The sequence below is a fragment of the Acinonyx jubatus genome, chromosome A2, assembly GCF_027475565.1.
Source record: "Acinonyx jubatus isolate Ajub_Pintada_27869175 chromosome A2, VMU_Ajub_asm_v1.0, whole genome shotgun sequence".
In the NCBI taxonomy this organism is placed as follows: domain Eukaryota; kingdom Metazoa; phylum Chordata; class Mammalia; order Carnivora; family Felidae; genus Acinonyx; species Acinonyx jubatus.
Genome location: NC_069383.1, coordinates 79647035 through 79671296, shown reverse-complemented (window position 1 = coordinate 79671296; position 24262 = coordinate 79647035). Strand labels below are relative to the sequence as shown.

At 32.5% G+C, this 24262-nt stretch overlaps 1 protein-coding gene across 2 annotated transcripts in view; it reads right to left on the bottom strand.

Moving 5' to 3' along the window:
• Positions 1–24262, bottom strand: part of SEMA3A (semaphorin 3A) — a 209683-nt gene that overhangs the window by 95631 nt on the left and 89790 nt on the right. For both annotated transcript variants that reach the window (XR_008296879.1, XM_015068616.3), the window contains exon 5: positions 12–105. Coding sequence is in view for 1 of the 2 variants with exons in the window: in XM_015068616.3 (XP_014924102.1) it covers positions 12–105 (94 nt within the window). In the remaining variant the exon portion in view is untranslated. The remainder of the gene's footprint in view (positions 1–11; positions 106–24262) is intronic.

The following is a 24262-nucleotide window of genomic DNA, read 5'->3' as shown; positions in this document are numbered from 1 at the left end:
TGACCACGCACCTATTAAAAGAGATGCCGTCAGCAGTTTAGGGTCATATGGACTCTTCCCACGGCCATTTTCAAAATGGGAGTCCTCCAGCTTAAAAATGTTATCCTGTAGAAAAGAGAAAGAAGGGGAGAATTTATTTAAAACAAGAACTATGTTAACATACCTGTTAACCAGAGAGAGGTTGAGCATTTGTGTCTACCATCAAGCAGTATTATTTGCGTAAACTTTAGAGATGGCAAAATAATTTAAGTGGATTAAAACCAACTATTAGTAGCCAAGCATTTACTTGCTCAGTGATTATTAGTACCAATTAGCATGTTTCAGGTAATAATGTACAAATTAATTCTAAAGAATGAGACCAGTCGTGATAAGAATAGAGTGATCATTTTATCACATAGGTATGCCAACCATGACCCTAATGGCTCTTGAAGGAAAGAATTTTAAATTTAAATGATTCTTTTTCTTCCTACACATAGAGGAAAATATAGAATTCACTACATCAGATATCTAGAATAAGACAGATTATCTTACTTTTCTGTATGTACTTTCCAGAAGGAAATGCTAATTAGCCATAGCAGTCACTTGACCCACTCCATCGTTCCCTCAACTTTTCTGTTTATGTTTCTCGAGCATTTTTAAATTACTCACACTAGAAGGTGGAAGATACCTGAAACTATCTTTCTCAATTTCTGTAAGTGTGAAATATCACACTGTATGTTATGGAAGGTGTTGCCTGAAGGTAGTGTCATCAGAACAATAGCACAGAGGTGACATATGTTTATCACAGGAAAATCTGCTCAGCTGAGGCTCAGGTACCCAGAAACTGGAACATTTGACTACATACAGAAATAATCACAAGTACCACGGTAGAAAATATCCAGAAAGCACTGCAACAAAAGCCTTAATAAGGAAGTAAGTAACTCATGACTGAGACCCCATCTCAGCTACAAGTGTCTAGCTACTGAAATGTCTATGTGACCATGGAGTAAACCGGGGAGAGGGGTCATTTCTAAACCCTCTTTTTAGAACCAAATGCTCTGGGAATTAATTAGGTCAGAATATACATGCTTTTGCCAGTAGCACATTAACTTGTCCACAGGCTGAAATAAAATAGCTTTTTTGGCAATTTCTCTACAATTCACATAAAGTATTTTCTATCTCCTTAGAATAATAAAGGGTATTCATTTTATGGCCAGTAAAGATCACTTTATTTAACATTTAATATTTCTGATGGAGCTAATGGCAGGGTTTCAAATCATGACTCTTAAAATTCATTTGAGTTAGAATAGAAGAGAGAAAAAGGAAGCCAACCAACAGTGTTTTCCATCTTTATTACTGTGAGAATTACTGATTTTAGCCTTTTTTGCAGTGATTCTGTATTTGGTAATCAGCTATTCCCTAGTTATGATGGTTGTTTAGCTGAGTTCTGAAATATACAGAGCACAAAAATTTATGGGGTTTCTCAGAATTGTGCTAAGGTGCAGTGGGAAGGGCAGTGAGTCAGAAGTCCGGCCCACCTGGCTCAATGATTAGCTCTGTTATTTTTTTTGTCACCTATTAATGTCTCTGAGCCCTAGGTCTCTAAAAGTCAATGGCAATAGGATATGTAACCTCACGTTTAAGGATTGAAGAACTGAAACAAAGCATTTTTGAGGCAGCAAAATAAAAAAAAAACACAAATTATTTTTACTTTAATACTGTTCATATAACCACTATAACCAAAGATTATTCAAATTTAGCACATATCGTTATCATTATTATAAACTTTCCTAGTATAATTTGAAAGAAATATTACTTTAAGACAGTTATGTGAGTTAGAAAATTATAAACCTATTTACAGATACAAATTTATCATAGGCACATATGAAAATTATAATATGAAACTTGACATATGCCAAGAAAAAGTACAGAAGAATCTCTTGAGTATTACTTAGATTATTTTGATAAAAATTAGGTAATAAACCGAAATTTTCTCAGTAAAAGATACACACTCTGTTGCCACAAATCACAGAAAATGTTATTAAAATTTGTATGATTATTTCTCACAATAAGGAAGCAGTAAGGAGAAGTAATGGTGTGGCTGAAAATACTGTTATAAATATTATTATAAATTTCTTGTCCTCCTAAGACATTTTTTGACACTGACAAAGATAGAGGAGCCATCCATCAAAGTAGGAGTCACTGAATGTCGGGGATCATGTGTCCAAGTTAATAAGACAATGCCAAGGTAGATAAGAAGTACTTCCAACCTCAGGTTTAATATTTGATTTACAAGGTAAAGGATTAAACTTCATAGAAGAGAGTTTAAGCATGTCAGTTATGGTTCGAGAGAAGATGAAAAATTACCTTTTGCCACGGTGTCAGATAATGTGCTCAAAGCTGGCCTTCTCCTTTCCCCTTTTTCCTTTAAATGTAACTCTTACCCAAATTTCTGGGTATCCATCATGTAATTCTATACTCTTACACAGCTTTACTAAAGAGTAAAACATTGAATTTCCTTTCCAGCCTACAGACAAGGGAGCCTGGAATAAGTATAATTCAATTTCTGAATAGGAAGGTAAAAGACTTTTCTTACACACAACTGTTTATAGTGTAAAATTCATACCCATTACATATAATAATGGGGTGCAAAGGTATTGGTATCAGACAGAACCAAGTATTATCCCAGATCTTTCTTTTATTAATTCTGGGCCTCAGGCAACTCCTACACCCTTCTGAAATTCCAATTAGTATGCACTCAAAAAATATTCATTAACTTCATTTTTCTATTGTCTATAGTTGCCACAATAAAAACATTCTTTCCTATATTGATTGATATCTCTTGCGCCATATTGGGAATGCCTGCCTATATTTTCACTGGTAGAAATTAGGATAGCTATTGAAAATATATGTAAATGCCTTGGACTCCCAAGATGCACTGAAAATCTTTCTTATGTACAACTAGATCACAGTCTAGTTCAAAAGCTTACCTGAAAAAAATATCATGAATTATAATATGTATAACATTTCTCAACTAAAATACACTATCCTTTTAATATGTCTGATGTGATTCATAAGAAACAACTATAATGCTGTTTTTTGTCTTGTAAGCAAGACCTATTAGATGTGTGAAGATATTAACCCATTGTAAAAGAAAGGAAGAAAGAGAAAGAAAGGAAGGAAGGAAGGAAGGAAGGAAGGAAGGAAGGAAAGAAGGAAGGAAAAAAGAAAAAGGCTCTGTGTGTTAATATAACTGAAGAATAACACCCTATGTTGTCATATGTAACATATCACATAGACAACCGTCTGGCTGGGCTTAGAAGGGCTTTTGAAATCTGATTGCTATTCAATGATTTTCTGTTTTAAAAGTATTATATAGATCACACATGTAAGTAATAAGACCAGAAATCCTAAGACCAAGGTATACAATTAAACTTCATAGCTTCTATGTCTTATTTGGGCTGAAGTGATTTTCATTTTTAGAAATCCATGAACAAAAATCTAGCTGCATGGATTCTAATTGCTTTAGCAGATACTATGAGCATATCATATAAGTTATTGGGCTATATTTTATTACATGATTGCATCAGTTTTCAGCAACTATTTTTAGCTTTCAAGACCACTCATTCCCCTTTGTCTTTTGGATTTCCTGAATGTTATTAGACTGTGGTGAGGTAAGGCATTAGAGGAAATAATAACTGTGCTAATGTCTAATCCAAAGTCTTATAAATTATAAACCATTGGTGACATCATGGCAATAAATTTCCGAAATCTCAATCTTCCCCAAGTAATAAATTTGGGGCACAAAGTTGTAATTTTAGTTGTTTTATTTAATGATTAAAACATAAATGATGTTTGTAAAAAAGAAAAAAAGGAAAAGAAAATCCTACATATATGTGACAGAATGACCATTTGGGGTGGGAAACTAAATAAAATTAAGTCAAACCAATACTTGGAAAGTATTTAAAAACATATACTATTCTATTTTCTTTCAAATTGCTCTTTCTCCTCTCTTGCTCCTTATAAAGGACACCTTGTTTGCCAGTTATACTGAATTATCAAAATTTCCCTGGTCACACTATTCTTTTTCTCATCCCTGCCTGAGACCTCTTTCTTCTCTACTCACTTACTCTCAGCCCTCAACCCCAGGGTGAACTTCCTTTCCTTTAAGAGTAAATTAAAAAGTCTCTTCCTAGGAGAAGTCTTCAGAGATTCTTGCAGATATAATTTATTAGCTTCCTTTGTGCATATCCTAATTAACAATACTACGCAGGCAATGACTATATTGGCTTCAGCAAAGACGGGATGTAATAGGATCTCACAGGAAATATTGTGGCATGGTGTATTTTGCCCAAAGGAGATGCTTTTGTGGATCAAATTCATCTGGAATTTACTTTTCCTAAAAAGGTGACTAGATCTATGTTGTGCAATATTATAGCCATAAGCCACATGCGGCTGTTTAATTAATTAAAATTAAAAAGTCAATTCCTCAGTTAGACTAGCTACATTTCAAGTGCTCAATAGTCACATGAGGTCTATGAATACAGTACTGAATAGATGCAAACATTTCCACTGTCAGAGAAGTTCTATTGGACAAGGTAGCTCTGGATCCAGAATTCCATTCCCTTAAAAATCCATGAAATCTACAAGGAGGAATCATAGTGGAAAGACAGTATAGTTTTTACTAACCAGGGTCATACTAAGTAACATTTAATGGCAGTAGAGATGAATATCGGTCCTGAATATTCTTGTGTGTCATTCTTCCATTTGAATCGCTTTTCTCTAATCTATGCAGTTACACATTTTACCCATTATTTAAAATTTAGGCCATGATACACAATCCATTAAATGTTTATTGATTTTACACAGCAGAAAAAATATTTTCTCCCTGAAAATAGCAATCTATTCATACCCTCTCAGTGTCATTTGTTACTTTCAGCGTTGATATTCCATGGTGCACATGTTTTTGTTTTTGTTTTTTTTCCTATTAAATTGTTTTGAGTAGAGGAAAAGATATCATTTGCCAAATACTAAAATAGAACTTTGCACTGAGTTAAAGCTCAGTGAAAAAATGAGTGAATAAATGAGTAACTGACTTGAGTTAAAGAGGCTCTGTAGAAAGACTATATCCCAGGGATAGAAAGGACATAAGCCCCGGCTCTAGGGGCTGATAATTTAAGGATATGACCAGACAAACACAAATGTGTGGTAGAGGAAGACTACAAAATTCAAATATTAAGGCAAGTTTCAAAGTGAGTTTTAGGGGAAATATGATACAAGTTAACTTTTTCGTGTTATGTTACTGTTAATATATTATTGACACTTATCATACACTTCCAATATGAGTTTACTCTTACTATAAATGATAAAAATAAAACCTAGTGACAAACAGTATAACCATAGAGTCCTTTTTGTTTTTACATCCCTATTCCTCTTTAATTTTCATTGGGCCTTATTAATAAATATTACCCCTCTTAATAGAGAAATCTTCATCGAGGGTAAAATGACCAGAATGTTCCTCTGCAAAACTTTTTAAAAATTTTTTAAACATTTATTCATTTTTGAAAGACAAAGACAGACAGAGTGCAAGCCAGAAAGGGATAGAGAGAAAGGGAGACAGAACTTGAAGCAGGCTCCAGGCTCTGAGCTGTCAGCACACAGCCTGACATCAGCTGGAACTCACCAGCTGTGAGATCATGACCTGAGCTGAAGTCGGACACTTAACCAAATGAGCCACCCAAGCGCCCCCTATTCTGTAAAACTTTAAAACCTTTTCGCCAATGTTCTATTTCTCCTGTGTATCCTATCATTCTGGTATAACCTCACCATTTTGTACTCAACAGAAATTACTTCAAGTAATCTCTTAGATATATGCAAGGGGAATAAATAGCATATGAGAGGAGCTGTGTGCACTTGCTAAATGTAATTTTCTATTTATAAAAATACATAATTTCTTACTGGCATATTCATCTTTGGATCTATTTTGGAAACTTCCTAATTTATATAAATTTTATGAAACACTAATATAAATAATAATTAATATGCTAAATACATATTGAGCTGTGAGTAAGAATTATGTTTGAAATGTGAAAGTAAAATGTCTATTTAATTCAATGGGGCATACGAGAAATTACAACAAAAATTATATAGCAATAGCATATTATACACACACACACTATTACAATGCTTATAAAGCTATTTGGTGGCTATTTCACTTAACAATAAACATAGTAAATGTTAATGGTGCCCTAGTATTTCAAGTATATTATTTCGGTTTAATCTTCAAATAAGCCAATTATTATTATACCAGCTTTATAGCTGAGAAGCTGAGACATTTTACATATAATAATCAAAACCACAAAGCTGATAAGTGACCAAATAAGAACTTGATAACAGAACTCCTTCAAATCCATGTTTTTAACCACTACATTAAAAATGGATTTACCATATATATTATTTGAGACATACCCGAAAATAGTAGAAAGTGGAAACCACAGGAGTTCAAAATGGAGCTAATTTTCTGAAGAAAGGCTTTACTTGATTTCATCCTTAAAAGATGTATTTTGGGGAGAGATGAGTGTATCTGTGAGCATGCATGTGTGCGTATGTGTGCATTAGCTGTGGGTGCAGAGGGTCAGAGGATCTCATAGAGAGAGGGCAGTCGAAGCAGATTATTCTATCTAGGGGAAACAGCATGAATAAAATTCCCTCAAAAATAAGTTCCTATTAGATAAATAACAAAGCCGAGTTTAGACAATGAGGAATATATACATACATTAAGAGATAAGGCTGAAAAATACATTTGGAGTCCAACTGTGGAAAGTTTTCTGTGCCAAAATAAGCACATTAGTGTGTATTCAGAAGGTGTCAGTGACACAGCGATAATTTTAGCTGGAGAACAATAGCATCAAAGAGGTGTAATATTATGATGAATCTGACAGTGATGTGCAGGATGATTTAGAGACATACGTGCCTGGTGGCAGGAAAAGAACCACTGCCATAGTCTGGGGAGAGGAGAATTAGGTCTTGTTACGCATTGCAGCAATTTAAAGGAATTTTGTATGCTGTAGGTTGTGTCTTGGTCAAGTTGTTTGGTCTAGCTCCTATGTAGCTCAATGTTTGTTTTTGTTTTGTTTTTTTTTTTTAACTTGTTACATCAGAATCCTCTTTCCTCAAGAAAACTGAAGCTAAGCATATACATGTTTTATAAGTAGTCTTTAGGGTTTATTGATTTTATGTAGTTAAAGAGTTTCCAAATTAGTTATTCTATAAAGACTTTTCTGTTTCTAACATGGTGTGATTCTTTATCCTATCACTCTGAACTTGGACATTAGCTTCTAGTTCTTTGTCCCCTCTCTCCTTGAGCATAATAGCAGAGCATTATCTAGATTTTTAAAACCCATTTCCTTTGCATTCTCTATATACTGTTACTTAGAATTCATTTATTTTTATGAATTCAGCTTCTGAACTTCAATCTCAATCCTTCTGCTATTCTAATAATTCAAACTTAGTTTCCTGGCCTGTTTGAATCACCTTATTCTCCATAGTTACTTCAAAGCTGAGAACTTTTAAAAGTCCTTGGCTCTTCAAGAAAATATAAGACCAATTACAAATAATAAACTTCATAAAAACTAGTCTGTCAGAAAGTTATTGGATTTATACATTGTAGGAAGATACAAAAGAAACGTAACTGTGGTCTCTGTTACTCTATGCTATATAAATAAAGCAAACATAATGTGCTGCACCGATTATAATGTATGAATCTGCCTTATATTTAACTATGACTTTAGCCATTTCATATCATATTAGAATTTTATCTTTCTCTGCAATAAAAGAAACAAAACATCGCTGCAATTACATGACTGCTAATTATAAATAAAAAACCCAGACAAACCTCAGTGAAAGACTGAAAAGAGAGATTAAAAAAAGGATTAATACCTGTAAGGATTTTTAGGTCTGAATATACTAACAATACCTTCTTTTCATATTGATAGTTTCGAGTAGTTTTAGATATATAATAACTATACTATTTGGTTTTAAATCCAAAATGTAGTACTTTGACGCTAAAGTACCATTATTATGCTTATTCAAAAATTGCCAATATGTTTTTAAATACAAATGCCTTGGAAAGGGAATTTTCCTAAGTACAGCTACAAAACCAGCTATATAACTGTTGTAACAAAAATGAATTTTATCTATTAAAAATAAAAATGTGCCAGTTATATAAAATATAGTCTAGTTTAATATTCATGATCTATGATCACTCACTAGATACATTCAGGCAGACTTTATTGAATATAATTTGTTTCCAATAAGTTCCTAGGATCCAAAATAGAGGAAGGATAACATCATCAGGGTAGACAACATTCTCATTAAGTTCATCTGCAGGTTAAACCTAAGCAGGGATCATTGGCCCCTGGCCTCACTGATTTTAATGTCTATCATTTGTCCAAGCACTGTTTTAGTATGGCAGAAATCAATCTTACCTCTGAAATTGGTCTCCAGAGGTCCTATGGCTTTTCAGTGGTCCAGAATATACCTGTTGTTTGTAGTTTGGTAGATGTGACACAATATTACTGTTCATGGATTATGAAATACAGATTTTATGACTCATTGTGCTAATTACTGATTATTTTGGAAGTGCCAATATTTGTATCTATGAAATGGGAAATAATCCACAGAGTTACCTCAAGGATTAAATGAAATATATTGTATATTAGTATAGAGAAGCATATTTAAACCATATATATATCTAGTTAATTATTATTCTGATGATTATAAATACACAACAAAGGCTACATCTTTGCTATGAAAGCATGTCGATAACCCATTTTCAATGATAATAATAGCTAATACCTGTTAAGCAACTCTTGGCAAACACAGTCTCCTAAGTGCTTTGTAGGTATTACGTTTCAACCTCACTATACCCCTTAAAACACATAGTGTGATTATCCTAGTTTTGTAGATGAAGTAACAAAGACAAAAAATGACTTGTCTAAGGTCACACACATAGCTAGTACGTAACACAGCCAGGTAACCAATTTCTAAAATCAGTAATAACTGGAGAAATTAAAAAAAACTATTTTTTTGTGCTTGATTTGCACAACCATGTTATTTCATCAAACATAAATGCTGAATACACATCAAACATAAAATGCTGTTATAATATTATCTCTTAACTGCATCTTACTTCATGAATACACATCACACATTAAAACATTTGTTATAATATCTCTTAACTCAATTTTGCATTCCCTGTAGTTCAGGCATATGTTAGGCCTTGAATGAATCTTAACTAAATTGATCATGACAGATAACACTATATTTAATATAGTTCTTGCATTATACTATTAATATAGCAAAAACAAGTAAAATCAATTAACATATTTCTAACCTTGTTTGAAGAAAAAATACATGAAACTACTTTGTTTCCAAGTCTGTGAAAAATTAGTCTGTGAAAAATTATTCATTGTCTTCCTAGTAACAATATACAGCCCTTACAGCTGGATTAAATAGGATTTGCCCTCTAAATTTAAGGAACCTGAATTTATCTGGGTTCCTCAAACAAACAGTGACATAATTCATCTGCTTTTTGTCATCATTAAAATTAATGGTATAAACCAAGGAAAACGGAAAGCATATGTGTTCATACTTCACGTAGATTATGCTTTTAATAGGAGCTTAATTTGAGTTTATGCAGATATCACATACCTGTCATAATTATTCAGCTATGAATGCCGGTTAACTCCCAAGGTATATAACAATGAAAGGAAAAATTCTATATTAGCTAGAATGAAAAATTACAGAACATGAACAATTTACTCTACAGTGTTTTGCCCTAGTGAGACATGGTAAAGTTAAGTTCAACCACAGAGCAAATCAATGGCTCACCAAAAATAAAATAGTGGAACAATTCACTTGATCGTTCTTCCCATGTGCTTTTTAAGTCTTCTATGTTGAAAGCACAGTTACTTTTTCACTAGCCATCTTATCATTTCATAAAGCATCAGAGATTTTTTTATCCTAAGCTGTGAAAGTACAGCGCTTTTTGCTAGTTCTTTTTATAAATGTGTTTATCACATCCATTATTAGACACCACTGGGAATTTTTATCAACTTAAATGTAGATATGTCAATAGAAATAAGCATATGTACTGTAGGAAGTATTAAAATCTACTCATATGGATTCTTTACATTTCAAGATTTTTTAATAGATACTATCTGGGAAATGATGAGGCCAATAGAATTAACATTTTATTTATACCAAGGTATGCTTAAGTGAAGCCTGGTCACTCAAGTACTATCATAATCATCTGTAAATACATGATTTTCTTTTAGCAAATTAGAAAATATTGAAATACTAATTGTTTTGGCAGAGGTATTGTAGGAGATAATCCTATAAATTCTTTGTGAGAATATAAATTTTAGAGAATTATTTGGGAAATATTTTAGTTTTGGAAATAGATACAAATGGAAAAAAAGGAAAAAAAATAAAAATTAAAACAAGATAGAATTCACCATGAAATTGAGAATACTGAAAAAAATAAATACCAATAACAAGAGGGTGATCAATTATGTCATATCTACATAATTGATTATAATGCAGGCATAGAATAGATACATCTATTAAATATTTTATTTACATATTAAATATGTTATTAATACCTATCAACATATCGCCAAAGAAATAATGCCACAACTGTGTTAAGATGCATGAAAAAAAATGGAAGGAAATTCATTATGATATTAAGTCTCTAGCTTACATTATTTGGGTATTTTTTTCTGTTTGTATCATTTTGATTTCACTTAATATTTTATACAATAATAATGCAGCTCATACATTAAAAAACAATAGGGTCTCTATATCCTACTATATAAGTAAATCTTCAAATTGGCAGTGCATGGACTGAATCTGACCTGGCGACATGCTTTATTTGTTGGGCTCAGATTTTGAAATCTTGAAACTGAATATCTTTTCATGAGACTTAGGACTTTTCATGGGATAACCCATTTCCACTGTTCCCCACTGTTTTGAGTTTCTTTCTCCATCTTTTTATGTCACCTGCATGATCACCATAGGCATTTGAGTTTGCAACCCCTATAAAGCATTGTAGCTTAACTTAATCACCAACAAATACACTGCATTTATATCTAATAGTCTCCATTTTTTAGATTTACTTCATATAACAAAGTCCTCACAAGGAATGTGGTCATGCTCATATATCTCATGTTAGAAGTACTATAAGGTTTAGCAATTAATCATGGTTAAACACAGAAGTTAATGGGGACTTCAAAGGGATTCGAAACTCTAATTGTCATAGTATCATAAATCTCCATAGCTTTTTGCTCATTCTTTCCATATAATTAAGTTGATCTATATACATACTGTTAACAATATCTATTTTATTAAAAAATGGGTGGTTCCAAATATGTACATCTAAATTAATTACCCAGAATCTTTAAGAGTTGAGCTTTAAATGTGTATAGTTAACTATTGAAAAATACAGGCAAAGCAGTCCTTATGGAAGTACCCAGATGTTGAGTGGCTTCTTTTGCTTTCAAATTAATGACCATGGAGACATTCTATATCATACAGTGAGTTGACTTTTGGGTCATTATTTCTAATCTATTACAGTAAAAACATGAATTATTTATAAATGAATCTCTCTCACTGGAATTAGTTTCTGGCTATAAAGCAAGATTTCTCTGTTATCAAATAAACATTTATAAATAAATAATCTAGGATAAATCAAGTATTTTTATTTGGTTTATTAAGTAGAATGTCTGATGCTGAAAATTAAACTGTACATCTAAAATTACCATTCACGTGGTTTGGAAATTTATAGAATTTTAAGAGACATTTTCGATTAGAGGAAACAGTGAAACTTTATTATAGATTATTTTAATAGTAGTTGAAAGCTCAATTAGTATCTTTCTCAGCTTACTCATGGCCATTTACTCTTCTTAAAAATATACTTTAATCCCTGTCTTTAAGAAATTTAAAGTTTTAGATGTAGGGAGAATGTTACATAAAAATTGAGTGTAGTAAAAATTACTGTGAGTTACAACATATATTCTACCTACTTTGTGTTATACAAATTCAAAGTGAAGAGATAGTTTAAATGAGTTGGATCAAGAATGCACATGATGTATTTGTGGTACACTTAAAAGAATGCTTCAACTTGAACAATAGACAATGTAGGAATAAAAGAGAAGAAAAATTTAGCAAAATTATGTTCTGTCTAGGCACTGTTAAGTAAAAAAAAAAAAAAAAAAAAACTGTCAATATTTGCCCAAGTCTATGTTTGATCAGTGTTGATGGGTAATACACATAATTACAATCAGAAAGCCCATAAATAAAAATTATGCTAATGGAAAAGCTGGAAGAAAATATGCAAATATTTAAAAAGTTATGTTGGACTACTGATTATGTCTATGTATGCATTATAGTTATGAATATGCATACACACATGTACGTATACACACATATGCATGTATTCTATATGTGTGACCTAATATGTTACATATAAACATATAAACAACTTGAACATAACATAACTTAATATTATATATTTTAAAATCTTAAGTATGATAGTGGATTTACAAGTATTTTAACATACACATACGAACAGACTATAATGTATAAAGTTTAAGAAAACAGACTCTTTTCAAAAATTATATTGACTAAACATTCCCTATTGTCTTCTGCCCTTTTCCTTCTTCTTTTTTTTTCTTTTTATTTGTCTCGAACAAGATTGAGGATGGCTTGCCTCATGGTGGAAGAAGAAAAAAATACTTGAAGACTCTGCCTTTGGGGTAGCTTTTTGGTTTCGCTTGTAGTTTTGCTTTAATTCTGTTCCCTTTACTACTATGTTATCATCAGCTTCCTTATCCATGCTACTGGTGTGTGCTAGCACAAACAAGGAAGAAGTACACGTTCTGGAAAGAGTAGAATATGTTATATATGTTTCATTCATTTTCAAATAGTGAATTATTTCTTTGAGCGGCATTCTAGCTGCAAAGCTAAATAACAGTGAAAAGAGACAGGAAGTGGGAAGTGCAAGAGTCCAAGACGATAACAAAAGAATGGGAATAATAATAAAAAGGCAGTGAGTATATTGTGGAGTAGTAACTCCTGAGGAATTTAGGTAATTTCTAATGTTGTTATCGTTACTGATGAATCCTATAACGCTAAATAAAGCAAAGACTATTTACAAAAGAAATATGTCTTCTTTTAGTCATTTAATTTATGATCTTGGATAAAAATGGTATTCTTTAATTTAAGAGGAAAAGGTAATACGACATTACCTTGAAAAAATTTAGGCCTGACGTCCTTTTCAAAGGATGGCCAAAGAAAACCTAAAAGCATCTTGAACATAGAAAATCTAGGCAAGTATTTATAATGCTCAGTTTTTGAGCTCAAGGAATCCCTGTATGAATCAGTTACTAATTCTAACTCACAGAAAATTCAAGCCATCTAAAATCTGCACTAGGATAGAAAAACTAAATTTTGATTTTGTGGCATTAAAACACTGCAGGTGTCATACTCTGAGAGGAGTATTCTGTATCTACAAAGCACACAGTTAAATCTTACCCAAATTTTACAGAATCATTTAGACAACATATAATGCCAATTACTAGTATTATTCATTACTGTGCCATCATAGTTATAATAAAAAATTCAGTTTTCATGATCAAAATTTAATATTAGAATTGAACAGGTGGATATTTATCTTCAAAGAAATACAAAAAAAAAAACATTTTAAAGCATAGATTATCAGAATGTAAAGGAGGCCCAAATTTGATTGAAAACTGATCACTTATATTATTTTGGCAAATAAACCAATTTCTGATACATAATATTTTCTATCTTTAAATTTATATTAAAAGGCATTAAATTATGAGTAACTTACAAGAAATTATTTACAATAGATATTCACAATATATATTTACTAATATAATTTAATACAAATACAATTAACTAAAGAATAATGTGAAATCATCTTTAAAAATGTGAATTTTTTTAATTGCATATAATAAATGTAAATAAAATCAACACAATAACTGATTCAAATAAAGGATAACCGTGGCTTCCAGGAAGTTTAGATTTATTAATATTACCATTTCACAGAGTCCATCAAAATCTATAAAAACAGTAAAATTCAGAGAGGATAAGTAACTATTCGGTATCTCAGCTTTAGAATCTTTTCCAGCAAAAAATCCTGCCTCCTTCCACGGTAACCTTTGTGGATTATGGTTACAACATTTATTCCTAAATCCACAGTTAACTCAGTAAAGGCATTATTCTATAAACAATATAAGCTACATCTCAAGTACCATTATAACTATGTTTAGTTTTGCTGACCTGCTTCAAGTCCAGATTTCTGCTTGGCTGAACATCAGTGATCATACAAGTGGTGACTGTGTGGTAGCTTTGGAAGCACCAACCATTTCAGCGAAATTGCAGCTGTTATATGTTCAATATCTTGGTTTTTTGAGTCCAGTTTAATTTTATAAAAGCACTTACAGTTTGGTTATAGTTTTCTATTTCTTTATCTCTTTCAAGTCTCTAAGTGTTATTTATTTATTTATTTATTTATTTATTTATTTATTTATTTATTTATTTATTTTCATAATAATACTTTAAAAAACCTGATTGTGAAAACCAGAAAAATGACTACCTGACTACTGCTTCCAGATAGACTTTGAAATGACTGCTCATTTTGAATAAATAACCAAGGAGTTATCAGCTGAAATGATACATGTATACACTTGATTTGAAAGCAATTTTAAATTAAGATAATAAAATGACAGAGCAGGAAAATCAGGTCTAACTAATGAGTTGTAGTTCTGTACGTGTTGCTTTATAAATTTTCACGCAGAAGCATTTGAAAACCAGATCAATCAGCTCTATGGATAGCTGGTTTTAGGGAGTTGAGAACAAACGTATAAAGATAACATGACAGGAGCTCGTCATTCCAATTTTCCATAAATCATAAAATAATGCCCAAACCCATTTTGTTTAGAATGCCTCAAAACTACTTTCAAATAGTAAGGAATGGAGGGCAAAATTCATTTAGATTACTAAATGGTTAGCAATAAAAACACTGCTTCTCTATGTGGTATTATAAAAAGTCCTCCCAAAAGAGGCATAATACTTTCTTTGGTGAGCTACTTAATGCTGTGGTCTTTACAAATTAAAAAAAAAAAAAAATCAGGAATTCAAGCTTAGTCTCCTATACTTTAAATTTATGCTCCCAGATATGGTATGTATTAGAAATCTAGCTCTCTTTACTTGGAAACACATAATTTTGCTAAAGTCAAGGTAGTACACATAAGGAAAAATGAAAAATCAAGCAGCTCTCCAGTTGATTAACAAAAAGCTATAATATCCATTTACCTCAAATATCCTTTTCATTTATTTTGAGATAGAGAAAGAGAAAGCACAGGTGGGAGAGGGAGGGAGGGAGAGGGGGAGACAGAGAGAGAGAGAGAGAGAGAGAGAGAGAGAGAGAGAGGAGAGGGAGAGAGAGAATCCCAAGCCGGCTCCATACTGTCAGAGCCAGATGCAGAGCTCGAACTCACTAACTGCGAGATCATGACCTGCGTCGAAATCAAGAGTCGGATGCTTAACTGACTGAGCTACCCAGGCAGCCTTACCTCAAATATCCTAATGTTTAAATCCAAATTTCTGAACATGAACAAAATAAGGCAGGGATCTGTTCTCAACAGTAAGTGAATGACTTTTGTCTTTATGATATTCTGTCCAATATTCTGCAAAGCTACCTGTAAGCTGTTACTCACAACCATCATACACTGTCAAAGATAATTCCATCAGGAAAAGTAAAGTTACAGTATGATGAAACCTGAAAATTCCTATGTAATGTGATACCTAAGAATGTGGGTTTCTCAAGGGATATTAAGAATAGAGGATAAGGATATGCTTATATTAGTAGGGGAGGATGCGACATTTGGAATGAGATAATTTTTGGCTAACTGAATCAATGGACTGTAGTTGAAGTTTAGGAGGAGCAAAGGGAGGATGAGAGGGGGTGTTGTAGGAAATGAGAACATGGATGTAGGAGGAGATCATATTACACGGAGCTTTGAACCTGACCATAAAATCTTAGATGCTGTTCTGGGGGGAAAGAGTAACTGGTGGGCTGGGGTGAGGACATTGAGCAAACACAGATGGAGATTAAAAATGGTCGCAAAATCAAGAAAGGAGAAAATATGGTGGGAAGGAAGTTGAGGGATATCCTGAATTATGTGGTAAAGTTTTGACGTTTTGTAATTCTGAAATCTTCCTACAGATAAAGTTAAGGAATATTTAACAAAGGACAATTATGAAACATGGAATGTATTTGTTGAACTATTCATTTCATCTTAAGCACCCTGCTCTATTACTAAATTTCTTACATCTTTTTACCCTATGAAAATGAATGAAATTATCATTCTCCTCCAGTATTTTGTATCCCCCCACACCTTGCAGTCTGGAAAACAAATGGGACAAAATGGAAAATAACGCGTATGAATGAGTTACCAGGAAGACACGGCTGGTCATTAGAAGGTTTGACAAGTCCAGTGTTTTGGAATAGAGAAGTGTAACTAAACCTCAAATGTATGGTTAACCTAGACTGCTTGTCTTCTACATAATTTTTGCTTTTGTCTGGCAGTTGTAAGCACTTGAATTTCCAAAGACAGGTGCCAGGCAAGATCAGGGAAGAGGTTAGAGCAATGCTGTCTTTCCTGTTTTCCTACCCCTACGGCTAAATTCCCCATAGGTGACCTGTGTGATAACTTCACAGGACCAGAGGGTCAGCAGCGATGGCATAAAGGCTGCAGCTGTTGCTGTGGTGCTAGGGCCACACTCTTCTCTTTGCCAGCCCTCTCTCTGGTCCTAGCATTAATCACAGCAGCACCAGCTGAGAAGATAAGAAGATGCTAGGTCTTGTGCTGGGCACTTCTGCAGTCTGTGGAAAGCCAGCACCTGGGTTTGAGTCCAGGCTCTCCTGCTTCAGAGTTGTGTGACTCTGACTTTCACCTCCCTAAGGCTGTTTTCTCCTATGTGACAGTAACATAGAAACTGTGCTATTATTTTTATTGTCATTTTCATATTGTATTTATATTCCTCACAACCGTGCTATGTGGTAGATAACATTTTATTCACTTGAAGGTCAAGGACATTGCTTATGCTCCAAGGGGTACAAATGATAATTAACAGAACTGGAATTTACAGTAATTATAACCATGGCCAAGGTATTACAGTGGAAGATAGTAGGTTTAGCTGTTCAAGCTGTTGTTACATGAAATGTTATGATTTTAAAAATCCACAGCACAAAAGATGTGGTTTGTGTACTGAGAAAATACTCTGGAAACAAGGAACCATTACTTCTAATCATGCCCTACCACAGGCTGTCTTAACTTGTTTCTTCATATGCTCAAAATGATTACCAGGGCCCTGTGCAGCAAATGACAGACCTGAGAAACAAAGATAAGTCTTGGGTTTTTTTCAAAGGATTAATTGGGAAATATATTTTAAACACATCAAGATAAATTTAGCCAGTTGCATAACTCTCTTTTCCTGCTGACCTACACTCCCTTGAATTGGATTCCTTTCACAGCCAAATTTCACATATAACTTGTTTTATTATCCCTTTTCCTCAATTATTTCTTCTACATAAACACTTTTCCTGTATTCCATTTCCCACTCTTCCACTGGAAGGGTCATATTAGAAGACATCAATGACTTTCTTGTCCTAACTCCCCTGGAGTTAGAACAAAGCTTTTTTCAATTTTTTTTCATTTTATTATTTTTTTAATCTTTGCGGCCTATCTGGTGTTCCTTGGTATTTTCATTGAACATGGAGATCCTGAGTGCCTATTTCAAGGTATGATTTTTTTGTTTTGACTTGATTCTGTGTTTGTGCTACCCCTATCTGTTTCCTGGTCTTTCATTACTTCTCCCCAGATTTCACCAAAAGTGCCTTTGCTAAGGCTAAGAAGCTAAGGCTTTCTTATATCTCATTTCACCTTAATTATTCCTCAAAACTTCTAAGTCATGACCTCCTTGTCTACACTTCTTTCTTCCTTCAGCTCAGTACTTGCCTCAGTGACACAATGCTTGGATGACTCTTCCAAACCCTAACCTCGACACAGTGGAAACCAAGCACTGCACTTTCTTCAACACCACGATCTTATGATCAAGTCAATTCTAAATGATGCTTCAAATCTTATGAATGAACTCAATGGGATTTGTCACACATGTTCAAAGCCCAGAACATACCCTTGGCTTATTAGTCTCATTTATTCTTTATTATCTGTCAATTAGTAAACCTTTTTTATCCTTCTACCAAAGAACCTCTTCTATATTTTTTTCTTCTACCTTCGTTGCTCAAGTACTGGCTATGATTACATCAATACCAGACTTCTGCTTAGCTTCCAAGAAGACTCCTTTGATGCTCTATACTGTTTTACCCGTCACTTCAGCATATACTTCACTAGCTGTTTAAAATTCTGTAAAACCTGCTTTCATTACATTAACTTTCAATGCAACAATCCTCAGTAGCTTTATATATATATATATATATATATATATATATATATACACACACACACATATGTATATATGTATGTATATATACACACATATGTATGTATGTATATGTATATATATGTATGTATATACACATATGTATGTATATGTATGTATATATATGTATGTGTATGTATATGTATGTATGTATATGTATGTATATGTATGTATATATATGTGTGTATATATATGTGTGTATATGTATATATATGTATGTATATATGTATGTATGTATGTATACACATATGTATGTATATATGTATGTATATATACACATATATATGTATGTATATGTATATATATGTATGTATATGTATATGTATATATATGTATACATATATACATACATATATATATAATAGAACTTTCTCTCAAGATTCCTCATAATTTGGCCTAATGCTAATGCCCAACCTCATTGTTATTCTACTTTCTAATTTATGCAAAATGGTCTATTGAGCATATTCTCTTCACTATCCAATGAAAATAGTAACTTTGGCATTAATTTCATGTCTTTGTTTTTCTTTGTTTTTTTTTCTTTAGTGAAAATATTTACTTCGTTCCATTGATTTATCAAAACCCTTTCAGATCATTATCAGAATTTACTTTCAAGTAGCTTAATATAATTACTGTATTAAGACATTAGTAGTTATAGAGATCTGAGTTCAAATTGTGACTCTGAGATTCCCTAGGTGTGTGATTTTGCATTGGTTATTTAACCTAATTCCAAGTTTTCTCATCTGGGATACACACACAAACAAACAAAGAAAACAATCTGCCTATTTAGACTACTGTAGCAATGAAATAAGATAACTACTTGGCATAGTGTTTGAAAATGTAGTCATTAAGTTTTACAATATTCTTAGTGATCCTACCTCATGCTAGGGGTGTATTAACTGTATTGTTAACTGCTTTTACTACTATCTTCTTGAAACCTTTCCCAAACAGTTCATTCCCACTGATTTCTGTTCTCTGAAAACCTATGGCATTATTACATTATTTGACTGTCGTTGGACTTTCTTTATGTTTTTGCATCATGTTTCACTTTTATTACTCTGTGTTTCTCTGTGGAAATGTGGAAATGATCCTATACTTGTCTTGACCTGCTTTGGAACCAGATTAAATACTCTTAGGAAAACTGGATATTCCAAAATTGAGACTTCTGTGGTACTTTCTACATAACTATGATAACTGACCACTGCTTTATGTCAAGTATGATTTTTTTTCCTCCAAAAAATGCCCATGTAGGGTTTGAGAGCAGAAACCAGGTCAAATTTATCTTTCAAATATAAATCCATAATGTTGATATCATAAAGTGAACACAAAAACAAGTATTTGTTGAAAATTTGTTTGCTGATTTTGGCAGATTTGTGTCTCTAAGTAATTTCTACATTACTCAAGGTAAGACTCCTTAGTTCAGTTTTATTTACCACTAACATGATATAGCACAAATGATACTCTGTGTGTACTATATGTTGACTGATCACAGAGACGCATTTCATATTTTAAAGATAATATAATATTTTATTATTCTTTGACTATAAAATTTGACATTTTTAAAAATGGTATGAGATGCATGATCCTATTTATTTTTCTCAACTTCCTGTCCGACAAGATGAAAACAACTTTAATATGAAACAGTAGTTTGCGAATTCAAAAAAAAAAATAAGACATAATCATCCCTTTGTTAGTGAGAAGTCTCTGAATGTTGTTCTGAGTGCTCTTTCATGGTATATTTTTCTGAATTTGAAACAATGGAACAGGGGTTTTAAAGTTATCTGCTTAACTCTTTTGAGCTTATACTAAGAGTACAATTGTCATTGAAGTAATAGTTCTCCTAAGACCCAATGATGAGTCAATTTAGAGCTATTAGGGAAAAAAGGCCATTTGGTGAAAAATTATATGTAAACACTCATCTCAAGCACTACTCTGCAGCATATTTTGAGAGTAGTGTTAAACACTTCCCCTTAAATAGGAACAAAATGTCAAGATCTCAGTACAGCTCAGTTGGGTGCTCCTCTTGTGGAAGAATATGTGTTACATATACTGCTATTGGTATAACTGGTACAAATTTTGCCATTTTAAAGTAAATAAATCTTCATGGATAGTAAATTCTTCAATAAGAGTATTTTTAACCTTTTAGATACAAATCTACAAAAACTTGTCAACTATTAATATAATATTGTATACTATGGTATACAAATACCATACTGCAAATATTGTTTCAGAGATAAAAAGAACATGTTAAAAAGTTACTGATTTTAGTTCAAGTGCAGTTATGAAGATAGGCATTTAACAGTCTGTTACCTTCAGTTACTTGACTGAAGTGATGTGTATTTAAATCACGTATGGTTATGCTATAATTTCAAATTACCAAAACATCTAATGAAAACATAGCCATGCTTTCAAAGTAATTATTGGCATTCTTTTAGGGTAAATTCACTGCAAGGCTCATTTTAGAAATGGCATGCTTCTTTTATAATTATGCAGCTCTAAAGATGGTATGTATATAATATATATTTATATATATATTATATATATATTTCATATATATGTAAAACTATTATATATATATTTATATAGAGAAACAATTAATGGTTTAAGTATACTGTATATTGCTTTAAGCAGCTACATTTATTACCTAGAAAGGAAGCCTTTTGTGCTCTGAAACTCAGTTTTAAAAGTTATGAAATACATAATTCAAAAATGATTTTTAAATTTGAAATATCTAACATGTAGACACTAAATACGTAAGACAGTTAAAACATTCGAAGGACAATATATTTGAAAATCTCAATATTATTATTATATTATAAAAGATGTGAAGTTAGGTCTGTCCTATTATAGAAAATAAACTAAATAAACTGTGTTTGTGAATATTTGAAAGATTTGAAGTTTGATTCCATACTATCTGAATAATAAAATAATACAAATATTATAAAAGATCCCTTTTATTTTTTAAGTTCCAATGGAGGTGTATGTGCCTATAGTTCTTGCTAAGAACTTTGTAAATAAAACTATGGAAGTTCAGAGTATCGCAGGGAAAAATCAACACGCGTGTTTAATAAAAATCTAGGAATTTGACAGAGTGCTAATGGCTGCTGTATCATGAGATGTCCTCCTTTTCATTTCTGAAAATATATTATTTAATGTTTGCTCCTTAAACAACAGGCAGGTAACACAATGTCTGTAGATAATATGCCTAAATACGTGCACGAAGAGCTTACCACACAGCAACAGCATGTTTTCTCTGCAAGGAGAAAAGATTCAACCCAAATGCAATGAAAAGGAAGCATAGGACACAGTTGAACCAACAAATGTAAAATGGCATTTACATTTTTTGGAAGCAAGGAAAATGAGGCAAAGTGGGACAAAATGATGATTAACTGTTTTTTTTTCTATTAAAAACAAGAATATTTAAAATTGGTACTTTTAAAGTCATAATAACTATGCTGACACTGGTGGTTATTCATTTACTCAAATTAACAAATATTATTAAGTGTCCAACGCGTCAGAAGGCTTGCTGTAGAAAACTGCGTAGACTGATAAAAAGAATATACTCTTACACAAAAGTGTAGGTTTCACATCTCATCAGAAGAGAAAATCTCCAAACTAAAAGCATTTACGTTATCATCCAGAGCACTAGAATCAGAATGAGAAGTACTTGGCATCACAATTCAGCATCTATTCAGCAGAGTGTTTTACTAGGTTAAACATATTTGATCACAATATCTCTCTGTGGTAAAGTGATAGAATTAAATCCTTTTCTAGCTAACATTGTGGTTAATACAAAATGGTTTCTAAACATCAGGTGAGACTGAAGGAAAACTGCTTTCCTTTGACTCCATGTTTCAGGCAATATTTATACTTTCCTCACAATGAATAGCTAGAAATTTATTAACTTATTAATCAGTCATAAGTAAAGAGCTAACTTCAGTCATTTTCAGTCAAAAACATGCAGTGATTTTGATTATGATGCTCTTTTCCTAACCTGCCAACCATTACAGAAAATGAGATGCTTTATCTAAAATCAAAATCAGTATGTTATGAACAAAATTAAATGCCATATTACAATGTCTTTTCTTTTTCAATCACAGACATGAAGGTTGTATTTTTACACAACTCTGTATATTCTGCCAAATTCCAAAGTCTGAATTCTAGTTAATCCATGGTCTACTCTCTGAGAGTATTACTGAATTAATGTTTTATGCATGCCAAATACATGGTGTTCACAGAGAGGGGGGAAAAAGGCATTTAAGGAGAGCTGAGGGAAACCTGCTCCCTGTCAAACTGCTCAACCCCTGAAATACCTGATTGTTAAGCAAGCTGTGTCATCTCCTGCCAATTAAATCCTGATGGGAGAAGATGAAAGGCAATTCTTTTACCAAAATAAAATTTGCCTTTATCCTCAGAGAGCTTTAATTCGAAACTCAAACAATGGCGCATAGTTTTCTTGTAATGCTACCTTCAGTTATTATCTTTTGAATGTTAGTGTGTACATATTTCTGCCTTTGCCTTCTACTTGTCTCCTCGCCCTCTCACCTTAAAACTCCCACTTTCTTACGCTGTCAGGAAAAAAAGCTGCTGTTGAACATCACATTGCTTATTATATTTATTGTTTCCTGTGTGTTAGTCTCCGGGAGTGAAAAGTAGACTTTAACACGGACATCATGTTACAAGTGAGAGCACCCAAAGAATCTCTGTCATACTCAGAGTACTGAAGAACATAGAATTTCTATTCTATTTTGAACAAAGGGCCCAAAATATAAATTAATATGGTATTGTTGTTGCTGTCATTATTATTGTGCAATAAATTCCATTGTTAGCCCTACCTGTTATATCAAAGTGGATTTTGAGGTATATTTCTTCCTTCCTTCCTTTTCTTCCTGCCTTGTTTCCCTTTTTGACTCCTCCTTCCTTCCTTCTTTTCATCTTTCCTTTAAGTTTGGACATGTATATTCTCCAACTACTTCTTTCCTGACTTGCTGCATAAAGGCTCTAACGGTCAAATAAGTTTCAATTGCAGATCTGTGTAAATGTTACTGTGAAAATTTTATTTACTCTGTTCTCTATTAAGGCCTTATGCATATGAGGGATAAAACAATTATACCAACAAAAAATCAAAAGTGTAAAATTTCAGCATAGTTGTATGTTAATGACTATGGGTTATTCCTGACATAAAGGTGGCAATATATGTCAAATGTATATAATGACTCATATTGAAATATGGAGTACCCAAGATTTTTTTTTTTAAGAGACTATTTGGTGCTATTCAAAGGTTCAAACTAGCTGAGGATTTGTATTTCTCATTCTAATATGTATGCTGTGACTTTTTATCCAGGAAAAATATGAGAAAAATTAACCCTTAAAAGACAAAGAAATGATCCCTAACAGTTCAGAGTTTATGATGTGAATCCTACCTGCAATATATATATCCTATTTCAAACAAATGTCCTAATCCCTTTTACAGAACTTATCACAAGTTGCTTGTGCTGCTATGAGAGTATATATTAGTTTAACTATAATACAAGAGAAATGAGGGAAACTAAGGAAATAATGCATGGGTTGATACCAGGAAGATCAGACGGATTTATTAAAGTAAGTATCAGGGGAAAGATCCATCCAGGAAATAGAAAAAAAAAAAATAAAAACAAAGACTCAAAGGAAGAGAGACTGGGAAAGTAAAAGAACT